This window comes from Gymnoscopelus braueri (assembly GCF_963280865.1).
Source record: "Gymnoscopelus braueri genome assembly, chromosome: 11".
NCBI classification, from domain to species: domain Eukaryota; kingdom Metazoa; phylum Chordata; class Actinopteri; order Myctophiformes; family Myctophidae; genus Gymnoscopelus; species Gymnoscopelus braueri.
The window spans coordinates 12,598,326-12,625,209 of NC_137613.1; the positions used below are offsets into that span (position 1 = coordinate 12,598,326).

General features: G+C 40.2%; 1 protein-coding gene across 1 annotated transcript; it reads right to left on the bottom strand.

Annotated features, from left to right (window-relative positions):
- Positions 1–355: 355 nt before the first annotated feature.
- LOC308095407 (uncharacterized protein) lies at positions 356–26,465 on the bottom strand. The gene is made up of 7 exons (XM_080442466.1): positions 26,379–26,465; positions 25,123–25,683; positions 24,949–25,014; positions 24,630–24,707; positions 24,212–24,277; positions 2,387–2,695; positions 356–1,990 (listed from the first exon to the last, which is right to left on the bottom strand). The coding sequence occupies exons 2-7, from the start codon at positions 25,166–25,168 to the stop codon at positions 813–815; spliced, it is 1,743 nt and encodes a 580-aa protein (XP_080298592.1). The 5' UTR covers positions 25,169–25,683; positions 26,379–26,465; the 3' UTR covers positions 356–812.
- Positions 26,466–26,884: the final 419 nt, after the last annotated feature.

Consider the following 26,884-nt stretch of genomic DNA (forward strand, 5'->3'; position numbering starts at 1 on the left):
TTTAGCCACGGTTGTTGTAATTATTCAGATAAAATGTAGTCATCACCAATTAATATATTAATTAATATACTGTACATCTATCACCAATAAATATATGAATGAATATACTGTACATCTATCACCAATTAATATACCAATGAATATATACAGACTATAAACAGTGAATATGAAAATGAATATTATGTACAGTATCAACAGGCCTTCTGGGTAATATATGTACAGTCTATTAAAAAAAAGCAATGAATATATGACTGAACATAAAGTAACACTAGTTAGGAAAGAGGGTTTAATATGAAAGATAAAGTTTATTCATCATCACCATAACATGAATTAGAAGAAACTGAAAAGACTATTTACAAGCAATATTTACAGACTGTTTGTTTAAACTGAATGAATAGACGTTCTTCCTTAATTAGACATTTAGCAACGAAAGATAAAGCAGGTGAGCTTTGCATATGAGAGAGAGAGCTACCCTCTATAAAATTAACTACCGGGATTAACACCACTATATTAAAAGATGTGATCAAATATTACAGGTACAGGTACATAAGTTATATAAACTCAAGTAACAAGTAGATATCGTATCTACTCATACCACCAGTTAATTTCCAAACATATTGGTAAGCTAACAATGGCTCTCAATGTCTGTTACCATGACAGTAGGTGGACCATAATGTTTTAGTTAAAAGACAATACAGTTTCACATTAAAAAACATTTTTTGCTCTTCCAAACTGACATAGGCTGACTGTTCTGTACAGCATCTAAAAACTTAAATATTCTGAACCTTCATTCTACTCTCCTTTATTCCCCCTCACAAGTACTCCCTTTCACTTCCTGATGGCAGTTTCCCCAGTAACTTCAAACGTTTGTCCAGTGAGTCTTGATACACCTCCTCCAGCACTGAATTAAGGCTGTGGCTCTCCTTTAACCTTTGTCTCAGTGTTGTCATATCTCTGTTCTTCTCCCCCAGCTGTCTGTTAAACTCTCTCTGCATCTTTGTGATTAAGATCATGATTTTCCACTGGATCTCAGGCAGAAGAACCTTCATCAGAATTGCTTCGTAGGTCTCTCTCAGCTCCTCTATGGCCTGCATGTGTCTCTCTTCCCTCTCTCTCCTCTCATTCTTTCTCTCTGCTCTAAACCTATCCAGCTTTCTCTGCATCTCCTCTCTTCTCTCAGACTCCCTCCTCAGCTCCTCTTCCAGCTGTCTTTTCCTCTCTTCATCCCTTTCCTCCCTCATTTGTCTCTCTAGTTCACTTATTCGATGGTCGATCTTCCTGATGTCTCCCACAAGCTCTTGGATGGATCCCTCCATCTTCCTCAGAGAGTCCTTCAGCTCCTTCTCAAACCTCTCTCTCATCTCCTGCTCCTTCATGTGTCTCCTCTCCTCCAAGTCCCTCTGAATCTCTCTGGCCAGGGCCTCTGCCTCCTGGTAGGTCTTAGTGCTGTAGAAGCTCTCCGTGTTTCGTGCCACCATGCTCTCTATCTTCTCCAGCAGCTGTGAAACCTGACCAGTGTGGCTGCTGTCTGTAATGTTGAGGAGGTGACATCTATTCCCACATTTCTCTACAAGCTTCTGATGTTCCTTACTGCCTGCTTTGAGAAATTCCTTAACACTCTGGTCTTTCATGATGCCCTCATGGATGAAGATGACGATGCTGTGTTCCCAGCAGCTCTCTCCAAACACCTCCTGCATCTTCTCCATCATGCCACTCACCTCTCCTGCAGAAAGCTCTGCTGGTAGGACTAGGAGGAAGGCATGGGGACCTGGAGCAGACAGATTGAGGCAGGATCTCACATCCGTCCACTTCTCCTCTACAGAGAAGACTGTAGCATCCACCAGCACCAGCTGTCTCCCACACACCTTCCCCACTCTCCTCCTACTCAGTTTAGAGGAGCTGGTCTCAGCACCAAACTCCTCCCTGCCCAGGATGGTGTTTCCTGCTGCACACCCAGCTCCTGTCCTCCCCAGTAGCATCAGTCTCAGCTCTGAAACACAATACATTGGATAAAGCTAAAAACTGCACCACAGATGTATACAGTACTGAGCTGGGTCACTTCAGTTAAACCAAGTATTCTTACAAAGTATATAGATATATCCTAGAAAATCTGAAATCCTTGAAGCTTCCTGGTGCCTCATTAATCACATAAACATTATTCTGTGCTTTTAAATTTCATTTAGACCATATCAATTAAGCAAGTTTCACATCCTCAAAAGTAGGCTACTAAAAACAAATTGCACCCTTTTCCTCTTTATTGGCTTTTGATCTTGATGGGGTCTGAGCTACTCTTCTACACATGAAGAGTCTAAGAGAGAGAGAGAGAGAGAGAGAGAGAGAGAGAGAGAGAGAGAGAGAGAGAGAGAGAGAGAGATTATGTTATCACCTGTGGTTAACTTCAGCTGTTCACTGAGGTAAGGGTCCAGCTGATGAATCATGTCAATCATTTGTAAACATGGCTTGTCTCCCTTTGTCTTCACCATGTCGATAAGTAGCCGTGCTTTGTCTGACCGGAGTCTTTCTCCTGTGACTGCCTCCATTTCTCCATGGTTGATCACATTCTTCTGCAGAAGTTTGTCCAGCAGAGAATTCAAGGTGGCCTCTGAGACTCTTTGAACAAACTCTGTTCTCACACACTTCAGCTTCTCCTCTGCTGCTTTGTCTTCCTCCTGAGTTTGTTGAGCTGTGGAAGCACCTTGAAGACAAGATGGGGGATTAATTAATTATTAGTGGTATAACTATTCAACAACAACAATAATAATAATAAATATTGCTGCAAGCAGCAATTCGGGGGCAAAAAAATGCATTATGCAATATAGAAAAAGCTATTTGCAATATGCGCAATAAGCCATATAGAAACCTAATAGACTGAGTAGGTCTCGTCTATCCACCGGAACAAATACATTTTTACCTCAATCGTCCATTCTGTAGTAATCGGCCGTTGAATACAGTTCGTTTTCACCAAAAAAATAAGAAATCCGAGCTAGATGTGTTTTTCTACATTTCATAACATGGGAGTGGACGGAAATTAATTTTTAGAGATCACGTCACATCCGTCCATTCCTTCTCTAGCAGTCAAGGGATCATTCATAGGTTGCGAAAGAGCGCCCTCTAGCGGAATAAAAAAATAAATAAATTATTACATTATATTATTACAAATATTTGACATAGATCTACGTCAATGGCAGTCAACGGTTGGATTTGAACTGATGTAGATCTACGTCAATGGCAGTGAATGTGTTAAAAGGGCAGACGCATTCATTAATAAAGTCATGATTTCTGTGCAGCAAATTACATTTGGACTGGATGAGACAGGGTTTGAACCAGGAACATTCTGACTGCTAGGTAGTCACTATCAACTGAGCCATTGAAACCACAGTTGGGCTTGAGAGAAAGGAGCCCATGGACAGCTTTTTTTTTTATGAAGCCATGCCCTCTACAATATTCATTGGCTCATGGAGGCTTCATTTTTTCACGTACAAACTTCTCTTCAGCTGGGATTTTTGATAATGGCCCATAGATTGTGTTTAGAATGTTTCACGCAAATTGCTCAAAATTCCCAGGAGAAAAACAGGTTTAAGTGTTTTTCGAACTACTCAAAATGTAAAATCTAAGGGCGGAGCATAATGGTAAAAGTGAGCAGATGCACATGTGAGCTAAATTACATGTGTAATCAAGTTTCATGGCTGTAGGCCAAACAAGGCATGATTTATGCTTGTTCAAAGTTTACATTTTTTAACGATTGCTATAATAGCGCCCCCCTTTCGCCAATTGGAGTAAGCTTTGTTTCAGCGCTATTTGGCATGATCCTCTACCATACTGCAAAGTTTCATAAAAATATGACAATGCATTCATGTAGTTAGGGGCAGAAGAATAATTGTCACAAAAATGTAATATTCATTGGCCCCTGGAGGCTTAATTGTTTCACTTACAAACTGTTTTGTAGATATTGGTTCCAAATCTATAGAAAGTTTTGTGCAGATTGCTCAAAAATCTCAGCAGGAAATGTTCGTACCATAGTGCCACCCTTTGGCCAATGGTTGTGAGTTTCATTTCTCTGTAGTTTTTCATGACCCACTACTACCACCACACTGCTGAGTTTCGTAAAAAAAACGACTGCACGGTTTGTCCTGGAGCGGCGGAAGAATAAAACCTACACACCGTGCTTGGCCCCCTAATAATAATAATAATGTTTAGACCTAGTGGCCTTAATCAGAGCTGTGATGAAGGCCAAAATAAATTGGTGAAATTAGAACTACTACACAACTCCTGAACATCTGTTGGATATTCAATGTTGGGAAGGTCCATCGTTTCAAAGATCTAACTACAGACTCACACTTTGAGTGAACATTCACACCTAATGATGTTTGTGTGTTCATACACACAATAGTCTTAGTTTACACCAAATGGAATTAATATTTCTAGTCAATATTATAAACATGAGCAAATAGTGTAGTTTTTTTGTGCATATTTTCATCAATATAATTAGAGGTAGTAACATCAGGATGACAAAATGTTTACACGGATTCACTGTGTGGAGGTGTGTCCATAGTTCTGTCTGTCTCCCTCAGTGGAAGAGTGGAGTCTGTGTTCTGTTCATCCTCTACAACATCATAAACAGTGGATGCATTGACTATAGAGACTTAAGTGCCATTCACACTGAGACGGGCCGAAAATGGAAAATTCTGTAACCATGTAGGCATTTTTGAGTAAAAGTTGGCATCCAGCATTTTTTCAAAGTTCAATGTGTCCCCAATAAGAATCCACCGGATGCCAGTGAAATAAGGGTCCCAGTTTTTTTTATTCCTCCGCCAAAGAAGATATGGTTTCACCACCACTTGTTTGTCTGAGCGTCTGTTTGTAAGCAGGATTATGGAAAAACTACTGCGCCAACTTTTATGAAACTTGGTGGAAGGGTGTAGCATGGGCTGATGATGAACCAAATTAACTTCCCATGCCCCTCGGCCATAAGGGGGTGGGGCAATGGGCGTGGTCAATCGCAAAAAGACACCCAACTCCCAAATGGCTTCACATAACGCCACAAAACTTTGTAGCAGGGATGGTCATCGCCTAAGAAAGAACGGATGCACTTTACACATCCACTGGCTAAAAGAGGGCACGGCAAATAGCTGTGGCCTATTGTTCAAAAGGTCAGCATTGGGGCTTGAATGGTCCCTTGAGCGCCCTGTGTAGACACTGCAAAACATTGCAAACAAAGACTTGGCTACCCAAGAAATTGAAGACGATCTGTTGGCAGCTCCACAGAAAGGGCAAGATCAGTTGGATGCCTTTGTGGAGGAGAGGCTGATGCCATCTGAGGAAAGAAGAGTTACGTTCAGGGACAAACTGACACGGAACAAGTATTTGACTTTAGCTTCACTGTATGAAGTGCGACAGTCAGACCCAAAAACTGGGAAGGCAAAAACTGTCAAGGCAGACAGAAACATCCTGCAGCTCCTCATTGCTGCATATGAAGCAGGACGCCCAGTCAATCTCGACAACATTATGACACATGAACTGTTTGTTGTACCTCTGTCCTTGGCAGGGGTGGATGGGCAGCTTCGTTCAGGTTCAAAGGCAATACTTGCTAAGATCTTGACTGCTGACATTCCATGTCCCAAGAACCTTAAAGACAGAGACCTACAGGATGAGCCAATGCTTGTCATTGATGGTCAAGCTCTGGTCATTGCCATTGGAAAGCCACAAGCAGCAAAGACTTTTGCAGACATCTTTGTTGAATCCGTTCTCCAAAGTGGGGCACAGTTCCAGCGAATTGATGTCCTCTTCGATCGCTACCACAAGCACTCAATCAAAAGTGGAACACGGAAACGCCGTGGAAGAGGCTCCGTGGCAATCAGGAGACCAGTTACGAGCAGAGATTTACCACTTCCTGCAAAGTGGGAGAACTTCATTGCTCACCAGGACAACAAAGCAGACCTTGCTCGCTTTATCTCACAACAGCTGATTCTGAGAGCACCAGCCAACAAGACCATAGTTGCTGCAGGTGGCTTCAGTGATGAAGAGAGGGTTGAAGCTTCTGACCCAACCCTTGACACTGATAGCTTTGAAGCTAAACATGAAGAAGCAGACACAAGGATTATTCTTCACTGCATCAAAAGCAGTGCTGCGACCATTGTCGTCTCTGCAAGAGACACAGGCGTCTTGATACTGCTGATCGCCTATTTCCACATGATGCCGTGCGAAAAAATCTGGATGAAAGCCGGGACAGCAAAGGAAAGAAAGTACTTCCCAGTTCATGAAATAGTGGAAAAGCTGCAGATGGAAGAACAGGTCCTCAACCTGCTTCCAGGTTTCCACGCTCTGACTGGGAGTGACTCAACCTCATACATTGCAGGACATACAAAGAAGACATGCTGGAATGTGTTTGTAGAGCATAACCATCTGCTTAAGGGGCTTGGCCAAGGTCCAGAACTTACTGACTAAACCATTCAGGATGCAGAAGTTCTTTTCTGCAGATTGTATGGTGCAAAGAATGCAGACAATATCAATGAAGTTCGGTCAAGCATGTTCATTAAGGGCATGACAATAGAGAGACTACCACCAACCAAAGATTCTCTCTACTTTCATATTCAGCGTTCACACTTCCAGACTTTGGTCTGGCGGCAGGCCCACTTGCAGCACCCAGTTCTGCCACCCCCCGAAACGATGGGATGGAAGATGGAGGACAATTTGCTTGTTCCTCAACTTATGTCGCTGCCTCCAGTTCCACACGCTTGTGAGGAGCTAACTACCTGTGGCTGCACCACTGGATGCAAGACAGCCCGATGCGGCTGCAAACCTAACCCATGTACTGCATCTTGCAAGTGCAGACACTCAAGTGATACCTGTATGAATAACTAATTTGTGGAATGTTTTGTTTTTTGCAACTTGTTTGGAAATATTGTTGCTTGTTTTTCGCTGTGTATTGACAGTCTATGTGTCCCTTTCAATTTTGTTTTAATTATTATATTATTATTATTTAAATGCTTTAATAACCTATGAATCAAAAGTTTAGTTTCAATAGATCTGTACCATGTACATTTTTTGTTTTTGCTTTTGATGGATTCAATAAATGGATCAAAAACATTTCAGAGTGTGTTTTTTATTACATTTTCTAATTCATCACCTATCATCACCTAATTCATCATCATCATCATAATCATCATCACCATCATCATTTATGACTTAACCTTTACAGCTTGTTTTAAAACAGAAATGCATTCAGCACCCAAAAACTGTACAGAAACAACACATCAAATACTTCAGATCCCTATCACCTTTTATGGAGATTTGTCAATTTTTGGTATATTTCCTAGTTTTGGACTATCTCATAATTCATGCAAATGAAGAAAATATGTATTAATGACAATAGATGGCTTTCTAGACATTAAAACATAGACTTAGATTCGAGAGCTAAACTTTTAGGACTAAAAGAGAAAAACAAATTGTAATGTCCTGGCTTTTACCAAATTCTTGCATAATTTATGCTAATAAGGAAAGGTAGCATGATTGCACCATGGTAATAGATGGATTTCTGGACATCATAAACATGGACTTAAACTCTTAGATTACCTTTATAAGTTAATTAAAAGCTAAATTATAGCCTTTTCCCAGTTTTTGGCATGCAATTAAGTTGCTCATTATGCAAATTTCGCGATATTTATGCCTAAACCGAGACTTTTACAGCACGGCATCCGGCAGAAATGGATTCAGCGCCTTAAAATCATATAGAAACAACTCACTTAGTACTTTTACTCAAAAATGCCTACCACATTGTTTTCCAGGGGGAATTTTCCATTTTCGGCCCTGTCTGCTCACCATTGTATTTTTTTTATAGTCAGTGTGAACTCTGCATGCCATCCACTTGACATAGAACAATTTTAAAAACTCTATTTTTTATAGTTATAGATATAGTGCTTAGTGTGAATGGCCCTTAAGAAAGGCAATACATACAGTACTATTAGTTGGATGAACTTTACTATACTTTTGTACAGTTTTTAATTCATGTTGATTATTAACATCCTAGAGGAATTGGTTTTCTACCAGTTTATTTATGCCAATTCCAAATATCCTCTACACTTGTGTACTTACTTACTACACTTGTGTTGTCCTTGTCACCGCAGACACCTACTGTAAGTCATGTAGGAGTGTGCAGTCAAAAGCATGTCTCCCCCTGAACAGGCACCCCAACCAACCTGTGATCACTCTCCCCACCCGGCTTACCACCTACAAACATTGTGTTTGTTGGAGCATCCAGCACAAACTGAAAACCCATGGTGGTGGTGAGGACCTTTACTCCTGCACCACCCAGACACATTCCTAGATTAACTCTATAAACGCCATTGACTCGAAAACGCGTCAATAACTACTTAATCCACCCACGCCATTGACGCGTTTGACGCGTTGGATTTGCGTTCATTGTTTAATCTCTGATCGCGCTATGCTGCTTAAAATTCAATGTTATTCTCGAGTTCCACTTACTTCACCCATATCTGCATCCGGTTTCATGTCCTGGGTTCCGTTTCCGGTTTTTGATTATTTTCCCCCGGTCATTTCGTCCAAAATAGGTAAACAAACGGTTTTTCACACGGTATGACGGACAAACGGACAGTTTCTCTTCTATAATCTATGGTCTGGGTGACGATCGGTCATCGCCGTCGTGTATCACAACGTAATTCTGACGATCAAAACAATCTGGGCGGACGTCACATCCGTTTTCATGGTTTTCCCTGTCTAATGGCTCAAGAAGGGTGAGAGAGACACCAGGAGCTGATCAAGCTATCATGTGCTGCTCTCTGGTGGCGGATTTGTGCGGCGTCTTTAAAAAACATTCTGATCAATTATTTTCATGAAAATTTCCAAAATATAAAAATAAAAAAAACACGAAAATTGCTGGCAATGGGGGAGTACTTTATGAAAATACTCTGGCAGTCAAAGAGTTAACATCTATGTTCCATCTCCTCGTGACTAGTAGCTTGTCACCAGTGGCGTAACGGAGGGGCAGCAAGTGCTGCGGTGCGGGGGGGCCACCAGCAGGCGGGGCCCCGCCTGCGCTGATAAAAATATTTTTACAGCAAAAAAAAAGACAAAAGTTGATTTATATTGGTCAAATAGACCCGAATTAGACCCGAATTAGACCGAATTAGACCCGAATTAGACCCGAATTTTTTCGCGCGCGTGCGCTTCACATACAGTACATACAGTACTATTAGTTGGATGAACTTTACCATACTTTTGTACAGTTTTTAATTCATGTTGATTATTAACATCCTAGAGGAATTGGTTTTCTACCAGTTTATTTATGCCAATTCCAAATATCCTCTACACTTGTGTGCTTACTTACTACACTTGTGTTAGTGTGGGGGCAGAAGGTCGTGACCTATGACCCTGGCCTGCTAAACTAAATTGTATTAATAGAGAAGGTACTGGAAGAAGTGGACTTCCATTTCAGTTCCAGTCCATTTCCAGTTCCAGTTGATTTGTCAGTAAATCGAGATAAGCTGCCCACTCCTCTGCCCAGAAGTGGGTGTAAACCAAAAGAATACTATATGCCCAGAATGGGAGGTAAATCAGGCAGAGGAATCTCTCTACTGACAGCGAGCATCCCTACTGACAGCGTATGACGAACAAGGTCTACAGCTGAGCACAGCTGGGTGGCGCTTGATTAGGGGGCAACCAAGGAGCGCTCGTGGCCTAGTAACCTCAGGCCTATAAGAAACAACGGAGAAACCGCTAGAAAGAACTAGAAGAACACAAGGGAGGGGGAATGACTTGACAAATATAAGCAGGCAAACAACAGGTGGTGTTCGACACTGTGGTCCCATGTGGGACACAGTGGAGAGATAACAAATATTTGTATGATGAGAGGATTACGGGTGATGCCCAGTGATGACGATGGTGCCCAGATATATTAGTAAGATAGACGGAAAAGGGACAGAGAGATTGGGGAGCCCTGAGAGTCAACATCGTTTGCTGTAACTGCTTAAGCTGTGCTGTACTTATGCTGTAATAAACCACTTATATTGATATAACTAACTTCAAGTTTGATAGTGCTTCATTCTACCAATCCATCACTGGGAAGACTTAAAGATCCCAAGGTACTACACCCACAAAGATTGGCGTCACGAAAACGGGAGTTTAATAAAGCGTTTCGTGAATTTTGACCGACGCCTCGCGCGGCGCAGCTGCAGCGGCCGGAGGACCGGGCCAATCTCGCGCTTCGCCTGTCGACAGAACTCAAGGTGGCCACCAGAGAAAAGGTAATAAAACTCGAGCCATTGATTCAGTGCCTTTTTGTGGAGTTCTCTCGCTGGGGGGAGACGGAGGGGTCCCGGCCCGGGGCTGTGGGGCGCTGGGCGGGGAGGAGGAAAAAACAGCGAAACTATAAATAAAAGAATTTGTGCTGGGAATAGTACCAAAAAAAAAAAAAAAAAAAAAAATACAAATAAATGTAGTTATTAGCGGATTGGAAGGTGAATGAATGCACGATTAAGCTTAATAATACTAACCAAGCAAAACAAGCATGTCTAAAATTCTCAGCGTGAAAAGCATTGCAAAGCAAAATTTTATTTGACCACAATTTGGAAAACAAGGTCGAGAGAAGAACCGGTTCAAGAGATAATTATAAGAGTTTGCAGTAAACTGTGTGCAGAGATATTGCGCAGATTTATACAAACAAAACAGAGAGAGGAAAAAGTCTGAAGAGATAAAAAAAAAAAAAAAAAAAAAAAATTACAGACGCATGAAAAGCTACAATATAGAGATTTAAAAGAGAACAGACTAAGAGAGAGAAAAAGTCTGAAGAGATAAAAAAATGACAGACGCATGAACAGTTGCAAAACAGATATTTAAAAGAGAGAGAAAAAAGAAAAGTCTGAAAATAATACAGCCAGCAGGCTGCGTAAGAGATTAAGCTGTATTCAGATAATTAAAGAGGTAAAAAGGCCAAGAGAACCAGTAACGTTACACAGAAAAAGAAATGAATGGTGAGCTCACATGTGATAATTTAGGAACATTTAAAGAGTAGAAAGCAATTATATAAATCAGCCGACGGGCTGAGAGTCAAGGTATTTATATAAGGAGATGTCATTTATGTCATGTACATAAAAAAAAAAATGTAGCTACACAGAGAATAAAATAATAATAATAATAATAATATATACTGTATAATCAAATTATTTAGAGCGCATAAAGTCATGACAAACCTGGAGAATTTAGACAGTGGAAATAAGAGAGCAATGGAAGTGTGTGGAGTACATGGCTGGTTTAATCACAGGTTGAGATAACTAGGTGCAATATTGGTGAGTGTGATGACCGTGGATTTGAAAGAGTGCATGATGGCTTAAATAGGACAATTTTACAGTGAGTGAATGAAGTATTTAGAATGCATAGAAATAGAGTTATTTGGAGGGCGTGCAGTGTGGATTTGAAAGAGTGCATGATGGCTTAAATAGGACAATTTTACAGTGAGTGAATGAAGTATTTAGAATGCATAGAAATAGAGTTATTTGGAGGGCGTGCAGTGTGGATTTGAAAGAGTGCATGATGGCTTAAATAGGACAATTTTACAGTGAGTGAATGAAGTATTTAGAATGCATAGAAATAGAGTTATTTGGAGGGCGTGCAGTGTGGATTTGAAAGAGTGCATGATGGCTTAAATAGGACAATTTTACAGTGAGTGAATGAAGTATTTAGAATGCATAGAAATAGAGTTATTTGGAGGGCGTGCAGTGTGGATTTGAAAGAGTGCATGATGGCTTAAATAGGACAATTTTACAGTGAGTGAATGAAGTATTTAGAATGCATAGAAATAGAGTTATTTGGAGGGCGTGCAGTGTGGATTTGAAAGAGTGCATGATGGCTTAAATAGGACAATTTTACAGTGAGTGAATGAAGTATTTAGAATGCATAGAAATAGAGTTATTTGGAGGGCGTGCAGTGTGGATTTGAAAGAGCGCATGATGGCTTAAATGGGACAATTTTACAGTGAGTGAATGAAGTATTTAGAATGCATAGAAACAGAGTTATTTGGATGGCGTGCAGTGTGGATTTGAAAGAGAATACAGAAAATCGATCGGAAAAAGGTTAAATAAATGCAATAAATGTACTAATAAAAAGCCTAAAGCCTAAAATAACCTAGCACAAAGAGAGGATAATTAAATGAAAAAGCATGTTTTAAAGTGGACTAATTAAATGAAAAAAGAATGCAGTTTGGAACATTTGAACGCGGTAATTTAAAATAAACAAATTATGCGTCCCCAAGCCTGGATGACAACCTAACTTTTTGATTTACGAGTTAGTTTGGAGCTTAGAGAGAGAGAGAGGAAAAATGGGAGAGCCAGCTTCACTGTGAATAGAAGGGGGATCCAACGCTAAGGAGGCGCCCCCACCCGTGCTGGCCTCTCTGCCTATCGTGGCTCTCTCTCTGTGAAGCCTGGATGACAACCTAACTTGATTTACGAGTTAGGTTGGAGCTTAGAGAGAGAGAGAGGAAAAATGGGAGAGCCAGCTTCACTGTGAATAGAAGGGGGATCCAATGTTAAGGAGGCGCCCCCACCCGTGCTAACCTCTGCCTCTCGTAGCGCTCTCTCTGTGTCTATATAGGCCCCTGTAATAGAACAGCGTATCTGTATTCTGCTAAAACAATACATTTCGTCCAACATTTTTTGACGTTAAAATAATGTGTGGATTGCGTGAACATTTTAAAACTTTGTAAAGTATTAGATTTAAGGGTTTCTGAAAATCTAGAAGAATATTTCTTTTTTGAAATCTACCTCAGGTCTACCTCAAACATCACAAATGCTGCTGTATTTGCACAGACACACACACACACACACACACACACACACACACACACACACACACACACACACAAGCAACCACATTGGTTCCATAAACAATTTATACAAGAACATTTATCAATACAGCTACCTCAAAAGAATATATCACAACGCTGCTAAGGAACCTTTGTGATATAAAGAGAGACGGGTGACGGTGTGGTTGACGTTGTGGTTTGAAAGTGTATTAATGTTGTGTTGTAAATGTTATAACCCCTACAGAAGGAGAGGCAGTCAGCAGAGAGGCTGACTAGGGGCGATAGAAGAGAGACTAAGGGAAGACAAAACAGGTGACGGTGTGTTTTAACGTTGTGTGTGAAAGTGTAGTAACGTTGTGTTATGAATGATGATCCCATGTACAGAGATACAGAGAGATACAGAGATACTCTGAGAGATACAGAGATACAGAGATATACAGAGATATACAGAGATACTCTGAGAGATACAAAGAGATACAGAGATACAGAGATATACAGAGATATACAGAGATATACAGAGATACTCTGAGAGAGACAGAGAGATACAGAGAGATACAGAGATACAGAGATATACAGAGATATACAGAGATATACAGAGATATACAGAGATACTCTGAGAGAGACAGAGAGATACTCTGAGAGATACAGAGATACAGAGATACAGAGATATACAGAGATATACAGAGATATACAGAGATACTCTGAGAGATACAAAGAGATACAGAGATACAGAGATATACAGAGATATACAGAGATACTCTGAGAGAGACAGAGAGATACAGAGAGATACAGAGATACAGAGATACAGAGATATACAGAGATATACAGAGATACTCTGAGAGATACAGAGATACAGAGATACAGAGATATACAGAGATACTCTGAGAGATACAAAGAGATACAGAGATACAGAGATATACAGAGAGATACAGAGAGATACAAAGAGATATACAGAGATATACAGAGATACAGAGAGATACAGAGAGATATACAGAGAGATATACAGAGATACAGAGAGATACAGAGATATACAGACAGATACAGAGATATACAGAGATATACAGAGAGATACAGAGAGATACAGAGAGATACACAGAGATACAGAGAGATACAGAGAGATACTCTGAGATATACAAAGAGATATACAAAGAGATACAGAGAGATACAGAGATACAGAGATACAGAGATATACAGAGATACTCTGAGAGATACAAAGAGATACAGAGATACAGAGATATACAGAGATATACAGAGATACTCTGAGAGAGACAGAGAGATACAGAGAGATACAGAGATACAGAGAGATACAGAGAGATACAGAGATATACAGAGATATACAGAGATATACAGAGATACTCTGAGAGATACAAAGAGATACAGAGATACAGAGATATACAGAGATATACAGAGATATACAGAGATACTCTGAGAGAGACAAAGAGATACAGAGAGATACAGAGATACAGAGATACAGAGATATACAGAGATATACAGAGATACTCTGAGAGATACAAAGAGATACAGAGATACAGAGATATACAGAGATATACAGAGATATACAGAGATACTCTGAGAGAGACAAAGAGATACAGAGAGATACAGAGAGATACAGAGATACAGAGATACAGAGATATACAGAGATATACAGAGATATACAGAGATACTCTGAGATATACAGAGAGAGATACAGAGAGATACAGAGAGATACAGAGATACAGAGATACAGAGATATACAGAGATATACAGAGATATACAGAGATACTCTGAGATATACAAAGAGATATACAAAGAGATAATAAGAGAGAGAGAGAGAGAGGTCCATAATTACTGTAGGTACAGTAAGAGAGAGAGAGAGAGGTCCATAGTTACTGTAGGTACAGTAAGAGAGAGGTCCATAGTTACTGTAGGTACAGTAAGAGAGAGGTCCATAATTACTGTAGGTACAGTAAGAGAGAGGTCCATAGTGTACTGTAGGTACAGTAAGAGAGAGGTCCATAATTACTGTAGGTACAGTAAGAGAGAGGTCCATAATGTACTGTAGGTACAGTAAGAGAGAGAGAGAGGTCCATAGTGTACTGTAGGTACAGTAAGAGAGAGGTCCATAATTACTGTAGGTACAGTAAGAGAGAGAGAGACACACAGAGAGAGAGAGAGAGAGAGACACACAAGAGAGAGAAAGACTCTATAAACGTCATTGACTCGAAAACGCGTCGACGCTTTAGACGCGTTGGACGCGCGTTCATTGTTTAATCTCTGATTGCGCTATAATGTTAAGTTATTTCAATCTTATTTTCGAGTTCCACTTGCTTCAACCACACCTGCATCCGATTTCATGACCTGGGTTCCGTTTCCGGTTTTTGATTTTTATCCCTGGTCATTTTCGTCCAGGAAAAAAAAAAAAAAAAAAAAACGTTTTTCACACGGTATAACAAACGAACGGACATGTTATCTGCTATAATCTATGGTCTGGGTGACGATCAGTCATCACTGTCGTGTATCACATCGTAATTTTGGCCGATTGGACAATCTGCCGATCACTCACCAATCAGTCACATCAGTTGTAATGTATTCACTGTTTGACTGTGTGTGTGGGGTGCGAGCTGACATGACAGCTCATTAAGCTATCATGTGCTGCTCTCTAGAGGCGGACTGGAGGCTCTAGAGAAAAAACCACTGAGGGAGTACCTTATGAAAATACTCTGGCAGTCAACGACTCTGGCAGTCAAATGAAAATACTCTGGCAGTCAACGACTCTGGCAGTCAAAGAGTTAAGACACACAAAGAGAGAGAGACACACAGACACAGAGCGTTCGAAATTTGGATGGTTTTAGAGAGAATTAATGAATTAAAGGTTACTTCCGTAACCATGGTTTATGAATTAAGAACGAGTGTTCACATACAGTCACTACCATCGAAATTTGGATGGTTTTAGAGAGAATTAATGAATTAAAGGTTACTTCCGTAACCATGGTTTATGAATTAAGAACGAGGGTTCACATACAGTCACTACCATCGAAATTTGGATGGTTTTAGAGAGAATTAATTAATTAAAGGTTACTTCCGTAACCATGGTTTATGAATTAAGAACGAGTGTTCACATACAGTCACTGCCATCGAAATTTGGATGGTTTTAGAGAGAATTAATGAATTAAAGGTTACTTCCGTAACCATGGTTTATGAATTAAGAACGAGTGTTCACATACAGTCACTACCATCGAAATTTGGATGGTTTTAGAGAGAATTAATGAATTAAAGGTTACTTCCGTAACCATGGTTTATGAATTAAGAACGAGTGTTCACATACAGTCACTACCATCGAAATTTGGATGGTTTTAGAGAGAATTAATGAATTAAAGGTTACTTCCGTAACCATGGTTTATGAATTAAGAACGAGTGTTCACATACAGTCACTGCCATCGAAATTTGGATGGTTTTAGAGAGAATTAATGAATTAAAGGTTACTTCCGTAACCATGGTTTATGAATTAAGAACGAGTGTTCACATACAGTCACTACCATCGAAATTTGGATGGTTTTAGAGAGAATTAATGAATTAAAGGTTACTTCCGTAACCATGGTTTATGAATTAAGAACGAGTGTTCACATACAGTCACTACCATCGAAATTTGGATGGTTTTAGAGAGAATTAATGAATTAAAGGTTACTTCCGTAACCATGGTTTTGTTAATTGAGAACGAGTGTTCACATACAGTCACTGCCATCGAAATTTGGATGGTTTAATGAACTAATCATGCAACTAATTAAAGGTCGGCTTTACGTATTCACGATTTTTTTCTCTTTTTGAATTTTATTTTATTTTAATTTTGTCTCATTTTATTTTTATCAGCAATATTTTGAGAGAGTAAATCATGAGGATAAGGAGGGAACAAGAATAATGACATTGTGAATGAGGGAACAAGAATAATGACATTGTGATCACTGAAGTCCACAGAAGTTCAAGAGAAAGTACAGCTAAAGAAACAGACAACTATAATTCCCACTACAGCTAAAGAACAATTCCCACTACAGCTAAAGAATAAATCCCACTACAGCTAAAGAACAGACAACTATAAATCCCACTACAGCTAAAGAACAGACAACTATAACTCCCACTACAGCTAAAGAACAGACAACTTTGGGCCTGCAATAGAAACAAGAGGAAGAGGAAGAGGGCTCACAAAAGGAGGATGAAAGACAAGTATGAAAGATGGAACAGCACTACAACATGAACAACAGACTAGCTCCCACTAAAGAACAGACAACTGTAAATCCTACTACAGCTAAAGAACAAACAACTATAACTCCCGCTACAGCTAAAGAACAGACAACTCTGAGCCCTGAAACAGAAACAAGAGGAAGAGGAAGAGGGCTCACAAGAGGAGGATCTGGACCAAAACAAGGGGTTGGAAGAGGAGTGACATGCGCGAGCTGCGGCTACTGGAGGGAGACCGAGCCACAGAAAAGGCTGTTTGAATGCTGGGGATGTGGACAATGTGGCCACCGGAGGGCCGATTGCCGAACTAATCCCTGGAGGGAGACCGAGCCACAGAAAAGGCAGTTTGAATGCTTTGGATGTGGACAATGTGGCCACCGGAGGGCCGATTGCCGAACTAATCCCTGGAGGGAGACCGAGCCACAGAAAAGGCAGTTTGAATGCTGGGGATGTGGACAAAGTGGCCACCGGAGGGCCGATTGCCGAACTAATCCCTGGAGGGAGCGCCAGCCACAGAAAGGCAACAGAATCCCCCACGAAATTAAAGAAAGGTCAGTGGGCCAGAGAACGGCTGAGGATATACTGACAGAAGAATACCCAATGTTGCAAAAAGAATTGCAGGAGACTGAAGCAAGATTGATGGAGCTTGAAGCAAAAACAAGAAAACTGACCCAGATGCGAATCCAGATGGCGAAAAACGAATAAGAAGCAAGGAAGTTTGAAGTAACAGAAGGGACCAAAAAGGAGGAGGACAAGAAACCTGCGTATAGAAGAGAGGAGGATAGGAAGAGACAATACAAGAAAGTAATTATGAACATTTTTCGTTGGTTTACAAGAAATTACTTATGAACATTTTTCGTTATAGGTAAACCAACCCCAAGACAAGGAAGACCAACAAGAGTCAAGACAAAGGGCAAAAATCACCACAAAACAAAGTCATGAGGGCGGCCGATGATAACGAAGACTCAGTACCAGAAAATGATGCAACGCTACAAGGGAGTGACGTAACATGGCAGGATGAAGAGGAAGGAGAAGAAAGAAGAGCGGGGGTGATGGTATTGGGAGACCGTCAGGAATTCCCACAAAATCTGAATGAAGAGATTCTGCCACCAAACAGAAGTGTGAAAAACATAGCGGAGATGGAACAACGGGACCACCAAAAAGATCATCCAACAAAAGAGGAAGAAAGAGAGAGGAGGCAAAAAGAGTGGTACACAGGCTTGGACGGGCTGACCATGGGAGGTTTTGACATTACCGAATATGTCACCAAGGGAAGGTTTATGGGGCCGGGGCCTGGACTCCTCTCTGACCAAAAAGAAGGACCCAAGGTAATAAATTTAACAGCGATAGAAGATGCAAACTGCTTACAATGCCCAGAGATAATAACTGAAGTGAACTTCCTGCAATATGTACAAGATCCCCATGGCTGGGGAGGAGTCTGGTTTTATGTACCAGAAGAAGAGGTGCTGAGCAGAAGAAAAGGCAAAGGGAAGAGTGCCAAGCTAAGAATGAGAGAAGAGGGAAGAGTAGTGGTGGAGCAGCGTGGAAGGGAAGGATCAGGAGAAGAAATCCAGGAACATTTCAGCATCCTGACGGGATATGCACGGGTCACAATGTATCCATGTCCAGAAGACACATTCACCGCCACGATGGCATTCCACCTGTTCCAACAACATGTGATCATGAGTTGGAAGGAAGGACCAGGAGGAGGAAGAGAAACTCTGGACCCCAGAGCGTTCGGAGGAACATACAATTATCGATGGCTGGAATGTGTGATACCAATACAGGTGATGGTCCAGAAGAGCGATCAATATGAAGAAGACATGCTATCTTCAAGTTGCCTCGGAGGAGGGCTAAGTACCCTCACAGGAGACTCGAGGAAACTCAAACGACTGCTGCACGTAATTGGAACAGACATAGAAACAACAAAGATAAACCTGCATATGCTGGCCACACGACACAGAGACCAAGGCAACAAACGACGCACTTGTCAATGGGTGTTGGAACAATTCAACCCGGGAAAACCATCATGGGATAGAAGAGAGGGCCTAAAGGAAGCCTCAGAGGAGCAAGCTCCAGAAGAAGGGAACCTCACAACACCTGAAGTCACATTACCACCGCAACAACCAAACCCAGACGAACCGCCAGAGGAAGGTGAGCGACAAAACCCAGAGGAACCGCCAGAGGAAGGTGAGCGACAAAACCCAGAGGAACCGCCAGAGGAAGGTGAGCGACAAAACCCAGGGGAAGCTTGGGTTTGTCAAGAAGATTGTCACCAGGGGGACCCAACGACACCTGAAACCACACCACCCCAGACAGAACAGGGACCATACTCACCCAGGGAGGAGGAAAACATGGAGGAAAACATGGAGGAAGAAAAACGGGAGGAGGAGAAGATGGAGGAAGAAAAACTGGAGCAGAGGATCTTAAAGATACAGCGCTTACGCAAGGAATTGCAAAACTACCCTGCAAGCACTGAACCAGCAAGCGAACCAGCAAATAGCTCAGCCAAGAAACAAGGTGAAAAAAGGAAAAGGCAGACTGACAAAGAAGATGCACTGTTCAATTACTGCCTAGAAGCAAAACAAAAGAGCCAGGATCCAGGAACCAACCAGAAGCACATTGAGATGGCAGAAATAAACTATGTGAATTACCAGGGAAGAAAGATATGGTATCCAAGAGCATCAGACACTTCCACGGATGAGGAGGATCCAGAAGAAGAGCCTACCAAGTCCAAAGAAGAAGAGCCTACCACAGAAGAAGAGCCTACCATGTACAAAGAAGAAGAACCTACCACCGAAGAAGAGCCTACCACAGAAGAAGAGCCTACCATGTACAAGGAAGAGGAGCCTACCACGTCCAAAGAAGAAGAGTATACTACGTCCAAAGAAGAGGTGCCACCAGAGGGACCAACCAACAGCCCAGGGAGCAGTCAAGGAGAAAGCAACAGACGCAATGACACTACCGAGGGAAGAACAATCGATGAGGCTCCAGATAAGCAATCATCAATGACCAGTGTTCCAGAGCATCCAACCACGTCCCAGGTGCCAGGGAGAGGGAGAGACGGAAGCAGAACCAGAAGAACCAGAAGGGCCAGAGACCACAAGGACAGGACAAGCAGAACCAGAGGGACCCGCAACGACCAGGAGACAGGAGAGACCAAAAGAGAGGCCAGAGAGGACAGCGAACACAACGAAAGCAATTAAAAAGGGTAAGAACCCAAAATCAACCTGCATCAGATACATATAACACATATAAACTGGTACAACAGCTACATGTACTGGTATTATAAGAATGATAAAATGATTCTTTCTAAGCATAGGGGATTCCCAACCTCAGACGGCTTGGTCGGCTGGGGTCTTCGGGGATTACGTTTGTTGTTTTGTTTGTTATTTTAGTTTGTTTTTTGTGGAGACAGGCTGGGCGAGACTGTACGCAGTCTGAGCCAGTAAGGACTCTGAAGACAGTTTAGGGAGATATTAGAGGAAGAATCAATATATAATCCCAAAAGGTGATCATAATGTGTATATGTGTATGTTATAGAAAAAGAAAAGAGAAAAAGAAAAAAGAGTGATATATATATATTACTAAGACATGCATTTCCTCTCTTTTATGTCCATAATGACGGAGTTCCGGCTGGGGAAACATCTTCCGAACTCCGCACATGTATTTCCTCGGCGTTCTGGCTGGAAAACAACTTCCGTACCGCCGCAGTAGAAATGGACAACTATACTTGGCTGTGTATTTCTAGGCACAGCACAAGTGGACTTGGATACTGGACAGTTAAGTGTCACGTGTCCGTGACAGAGGAAGGGATGATTGAGGGGTACGATCGGTACCAGGAAGAACTGTCACATCGAAGGTTTTCTGAACTATCGCTTTTGCACTATGGGACGGAGTACGGAAGACAAATATTAGATGAAGGACGCGGGAAGCTTTGTTATAAGAAAAGAATACGCAGAATTGCAGTATATTACATTCCATTTGGTATATTACATTCCAAATGTCATTTATTACATTCCATTTTGTTATTACATTCCAAATGTCATTTATTATTTCAGTTTATTATATTACATTCCATTTGTTATGACTAGTTTATTACAAGTCATTTATTATTACAGTTATACAAGTCATTTATTATTACAGCAGCAGTTATACAAGTCATTTATTATTACAGTTATTATTAAAGTAGAGTAACAGTTATTATTAAAGTAGAGTACTTTATTACTTTATTAGAGTAATAAGAGTAGAGTAAATAGTAAAGTAGAGTAGAGTAAACAAGTAGAGTGGTTCATTTACAAAAGTACAGTGAGAGGACAATCGTGTATTACTTTTACTTAAGAGTATTTACAAGTGCATCATACCAAAACGACCAAAAGTGCATCATACCAAAACGAGTTAAAAGTTAAGAGTAATTGACTAGTCTCACATTATAGCCTATAAAACATGAATGTTGAGTGCATTATGTTGAGTGCATTATAGAGTGTTTGAGTGCATTATAAGAATGTTTGACTGCACATTATGCACTTTATGAAGTGAAAGCCATACTTAGCCATACTTATCTCATAGACAACCCGACCTGGCAATCCCGACCTGGCAGAGATAGACAAATTATTGTCTAGAGGAAGGATTATGTGGGGGCAGAAGGTCGTGACCTATGACCCTGGCCTGCTAAACTAAATTGTATTAATAGAGAAGGTACTGGAAGAAGTGGACTTCCATTTCAGTTCCAGTCCATTTCCAGTTCCAGTTGATTTGTCAGTAAATCGAGATAAGCTGCCCACTCCTCTGCCCAGAAGTGGGTGTAAACCAAAAGAATACTATATGCCCAGAATGGGAGGTAAATCAGGCAGAGGAATCTCTCTACTGACAGCGAGCATCCCTACTGACAGCGTATGACGAACAAGGTCTACAGCTGAGCACAGCTGGGTGGCGCTTGATTAGGGGGCAACCAAGGAGCGCTCGTGGCCTAGTAACCTCAGGCCTATAAGAAACAACGGAGAAACCGCTAGAAAGAACTAGAAGAACACAAGGGAGGGGGAATGACTTGACAAATATAAGCAGGCAAACAACAGGTGGTGTTCGACACTGTGGTCCCATGTGGGACACAGTGGAGAGATAACAAATATTTGTATGATGAGAGGATTACGGGTGATGCCCAGTGATGACGATGGTGCCCAGATATATTAGTAAGATAGACGGAAAAGGGACAGAGAGATTGGGGAGCCCTGAGAGTCAACATCGTTTGCTGTAACTGCTTAACCCTCTAAGACCCAGTGATCCCTTTTGGAAACAATTATATTTCATAAAGAAAGATGTTTAAATCTTTTTTTTTTCTGTTATTTTTTCACCTCTAAATGCTCATTGGGTCCTATTGTTTAGTCTTACAATGCCATTGGCCAGGATATTTGCATATAAATACCCCCCACAGAGCGGGGAATCATCACAACTTGAAAAATCTCTGTTGGAACAGCATCTCTTTTTTCTCTGGAAGATATTCCTCACAAAAACGTAAGTAATATGCCTGTAATATTTGTTTTGGTGAACATTACAATGTCTAGAACATGTACATATGTTATTATTGTGAAATATATGTCCCAAATTATAAATTAAAGCATGATTCATACTTGTGTCTTTTTGGAATCGTTGGGCCCTCTTGGTTGCAAAAAAATACAAGGGCAGGCCTAATGTCCACCTGCTACTGTTCAGCCTTATATATAGTTTTCACAATAGATTTAAACAGTTATATGTGTATTTCTCCCACTTTACATTACTATATATATATATATATATATATATATATATATATATATATATATATATATATATATATATATATATATATATATATATATATATATATATATATATATATATATATGAGAGAGAGAAACAGTGAGAGAGAGTAGGCTATATGTGCATTTTTACTTTAATTTCTAATTTCCAATGATATTTGTAACCATTGTTTTAACAGTCAGAACCATACAAGCTGGTTCCTTTGTTCATGTATGTTTAATTTGCTTTCAATACTTCAAGGACAGTGGGACCACTTTGGTACTTGTTGGGGGTTGTGGGGGTTGTTCATTATTATTCATTATTCATTCAAGGTGGCACGACCGCATCAGCCATCAGATGTTTGCAAAGACCAAGTTGGACACTTCCCAATGAAGACACAGAAAGGGCGCTGCAGGAGTACTGGTTGTTCAAGTTACACCAGTATGAGCTGCAACAAGTGTGATGTCCGCCTGTGCATTGCAGGAGAGAAAAACTGTTTCTGGGACTATCACAACTGAAAAGAAAGTGATTGGGGGTGCCTGTGTCATTTTGCAGAGCAGGTGTGAATTGTCAGGAATGTGCAGGGTCATATTGGGTGGAGATCAGTTTGCATCCTTTTATCAATGCAAATCAGTGAGTTGGCCAGACAGTATTGTGTGACCACTGACAATGGTTTAGGTTATTAGGTTTCTTTACTACATATATTGTACACATTTTTTTTTTCTTGTTCTTTTAATAAAATTGATTAAAAAATATGGCTTATTGGTGTTATTATTCATAATGTATACTGTTCTGAGGCCAAATATTATTCATAATTGATCTGAGGCCAAATAATAAACCATATAAATGAATCCTTAAGTTGTTTTAGTGAAGTAATTACACATTTGCCATGTTATCCTTAAAAATGGCCTATAGGAAATTTTGCTACCTGATGGACCCAACGTTTCCATATGGAAACATTTGCATAAAAACTTACCAAAACATAAAAAATAAAAAAACATTATATTTTCCTCTCCTAAGTACTCCTACAAGACCATCTGAAAGTTTTTTTTTTTTTTTTTGCAAGTAGAAATATATCCGGGTCTTACAGGGTTAAGCTGTGCTGTACTTATGCTGTAATAAACCACTTATATTGATATAACTAACTTCAAGTTTGATAGTGCTTCATTCTACCAATCCATCACTGGGAAGACTTAAAGATCCCAAGGTACTACACCCACATTAGTAAGTGTTAGTAACACTTGTGTTAGCTGCGCGCGCGTGCATGTATGTGGGCCTCACGTGAAACTCCCGCGGGGAGGCCCCGCGATTCTGCGTTACGCCACTGCTTGTCACCAAGGCAGGACAACTATTTATCAACATGCTAATGTCTAAAACACAGATAAAGAAAATCTGTTTCAACCTACTGACCAGGCTTTTGAGCTGATACATTCCTCAGGGTCTCTAATTCAGTCTTCAGATCACATATCTGCTGAGCTGTAATGACAGGTTGAAGATAATTTGAAGAAAGTAATTTGTAAAGAAGCGGTTGGTGTGTGTCAGAGGAAACACATGGTAGTCTACACCACCAGACCAACAGTGGGGGACTTGGCAGCAACAGGGAACACAAAGCACATTTGAGAATTAGCAATGACAAAACAACAAATAGCAAGAGAAAAATACTGTAGACAAATTCCACTGTCTCTAAACTCCATATATCAAGGTTATATGTTTTTCTTTATTCACTATGTTTAAACCTTGTGCACTAATTGCACTTAAATGTTTTGAGATTAACACGTTCTGTATAATGTTCCTTGCTAGACTATTTGTAAAAGCAGCATAGACTCACTATCTGGAGGTTCAGCCTTACTGCGTCTCCTCTTCCTCACTGATAGAGAGGAGTCTTCATCTGTGGTCTCTCCACCCACTGCAACACAACACAGACATCAATCAAACAGTCCAGGTGGATTACAAACAGAGTAGAGTGAAAGAGCTTTAGCCATGTACTGTAGCCACACAATCTGCACATATATATGCTCTAATCTGTGATGTCATGATGAGATGCTATGGTGTGGTTCTGACATCAAATTGAAAGACTTGCACTGTTTGACTATTCACTTTTATCATTTTTATAATCCAATTAAGGACATATATTTCATTTTACTGACCTGTCTTTTGGTCTGATTCAGTCCTCAGTTTCTCTAATTCAGTCTTCAGATCACAGATCTGCTGCGCTGCAATGTTGAAGACATACTTATTATATCAAATAGTATTCATTATTTAATGACAAAAATAATCAAGAGAGATGAAGTCTTTTTTTAATAATCCAGATAATTTCTCACCAAGTGGTTTGTTTTCAGTGATGACATCATCCCATTCCTTTTTCATCTTCTTCAGCTCTTCATCTTTCTGATTCAGTTGTTGGTCTTTTTCTGTCAGTAGTTTATTACTTTCATCCAATTCTTGGCCTTTTTCTGTCAGTACTTTATTACTTTCAACCAATTCTTGGCCATTTTCTGTCAGTAGTTTATTACTTTCATCCAATTCATGGCCTTTTTTTGTCAGTACTTTATTGCTTTCATCCAATTCTTGTCCTTTTTTTGAAAGTACTTTATTACTTTCATCCAATTCATGGCCTTTTTTTGCCAGTACTTTATTACTTTCATCCAATTTTTGGCCTTTTTCTGTCAGTACTTTATTACTTTCATCCAATTTTTGACCTTTTTTTGTCAGTACTTTATTACTGTCAACCAATTCTTGGCCTTTTTTTGTCAGTACTTTATTACTGTCAACCAATTCTTGGCCTTTTTTTGTCAGTACTTCATTACTTTCAACCAATTCTTGGCCCTTTTCTGTCAGTAGTCTATTACTTTTCTCCAGTTCTGTCCGTAGGACCTGCAGATCTACAAAACATATACGCTTAGATGAAACACACACATTGTAACTCTGTGTGTGCGTGTGTACGTGTGTGTGTGTGTGTGTGTGTGTGTGTGTGTGTGTGTATGTGTGTGTGTGTATTACTTGTGAGGGATAAACATCCAGACAAGTATAGTACAATGTGAGAAATTTACATTGTGAGGATCATTTTCCAGGTCCTCACAAGAGAGATGGTTGTTTTATGGTTAGAAAAGATTTTTTGAGAAAAGGCATACAATTAGGAAAAGATTATAGGTTGGGTTTAAGGTTAGGATTAGACATTAAGAGGTTAAATGTAGGGGTTAGGTTTTAAACTTAATCGCACATTGGTGTTGTGCACTGAAAATATCAAATCTACAAGCTCATGACGTGTCTGTAGATCTGATATTTTCGGCTTTACGGTTAAAAATGGCAACAAAGAAAATGGCATTCGTAAAATCACTGTCCTAAAACCTCTATTGTCCTCACAAGTATAGTAATACAAATGTGTGTGTGTGTGTCTGTGTCTGTGTGTGTGTGTGTGTGTGTGTGTGTGTGTGTGTGTGTGTGTGTGTGTGTGTGTGTGTGTGTGTGTGTGTGTGTGTGTGTGTGTGTTCATAACTGTGACTGCTTCATTGATAAATGTACATTATAATAAAGTTTAATATATAGTTTTCGTTAAGTCTATTGTTATCCTACTTACCAAACACATGAGCTGAATTCAGTCTTCTATTCTTCTGCTCTGCTGTCTCCTTGCTGAGATAAGCTTTAGCTTCAGCTTCAGCTTTAGCTACCTCTACATAAAGAGAGTTCAACTGTGTTTTAATAACAACTCTTCATCAAGTTATACTGACTGGATAATAAATACATTTAACATTAAATCAACTTCAGTCTTGAATACATGTACATGAAGAAGAAAAGGCATGCAAGAATCTGAACACATCAGATCTAAACAGACTTTGTATACCTATTGTAAATATTATTATATTATAGTATTATATACATTACTATTATGTAAATATAAGCTGAATTACTGATTTGTGTGAATAATTATGTCACTCTCCTCCCATGGGTCCTGGGCTGAGAGTTCAAGTTAACTCTACTAAATAAATAAATACAGAAGTGCCACAATGTTAATTTACATCTAATTGTAGGATGGGAAACGATTTAAGCAGCCATACCTGCCTGAGTCAAACTAATTGGAATCAG

Coding starts and splice junctions, on each gene's coding strand:
- LOC308095407 (XM_080442466.1), bottom strand. CDS start 25,168: ATGAAAAAGGAATGGGATGATGTCATCACTGAAAACAAACCACTTG. Junction 24,278..24,629: donor TAAGGCTGAACCTCCAGATA/GTGAGTCTATGC, acceptor CTGTCATTACAG/CTCAGCAGATATGTGATCTG. Junction 1,991..2,386: donor ACAGCTGAAGTTAACCACAG/GTGATAACATAA, acceptor ATTGTGTTTCAG/AGCTGAGACTGATGCTACTG.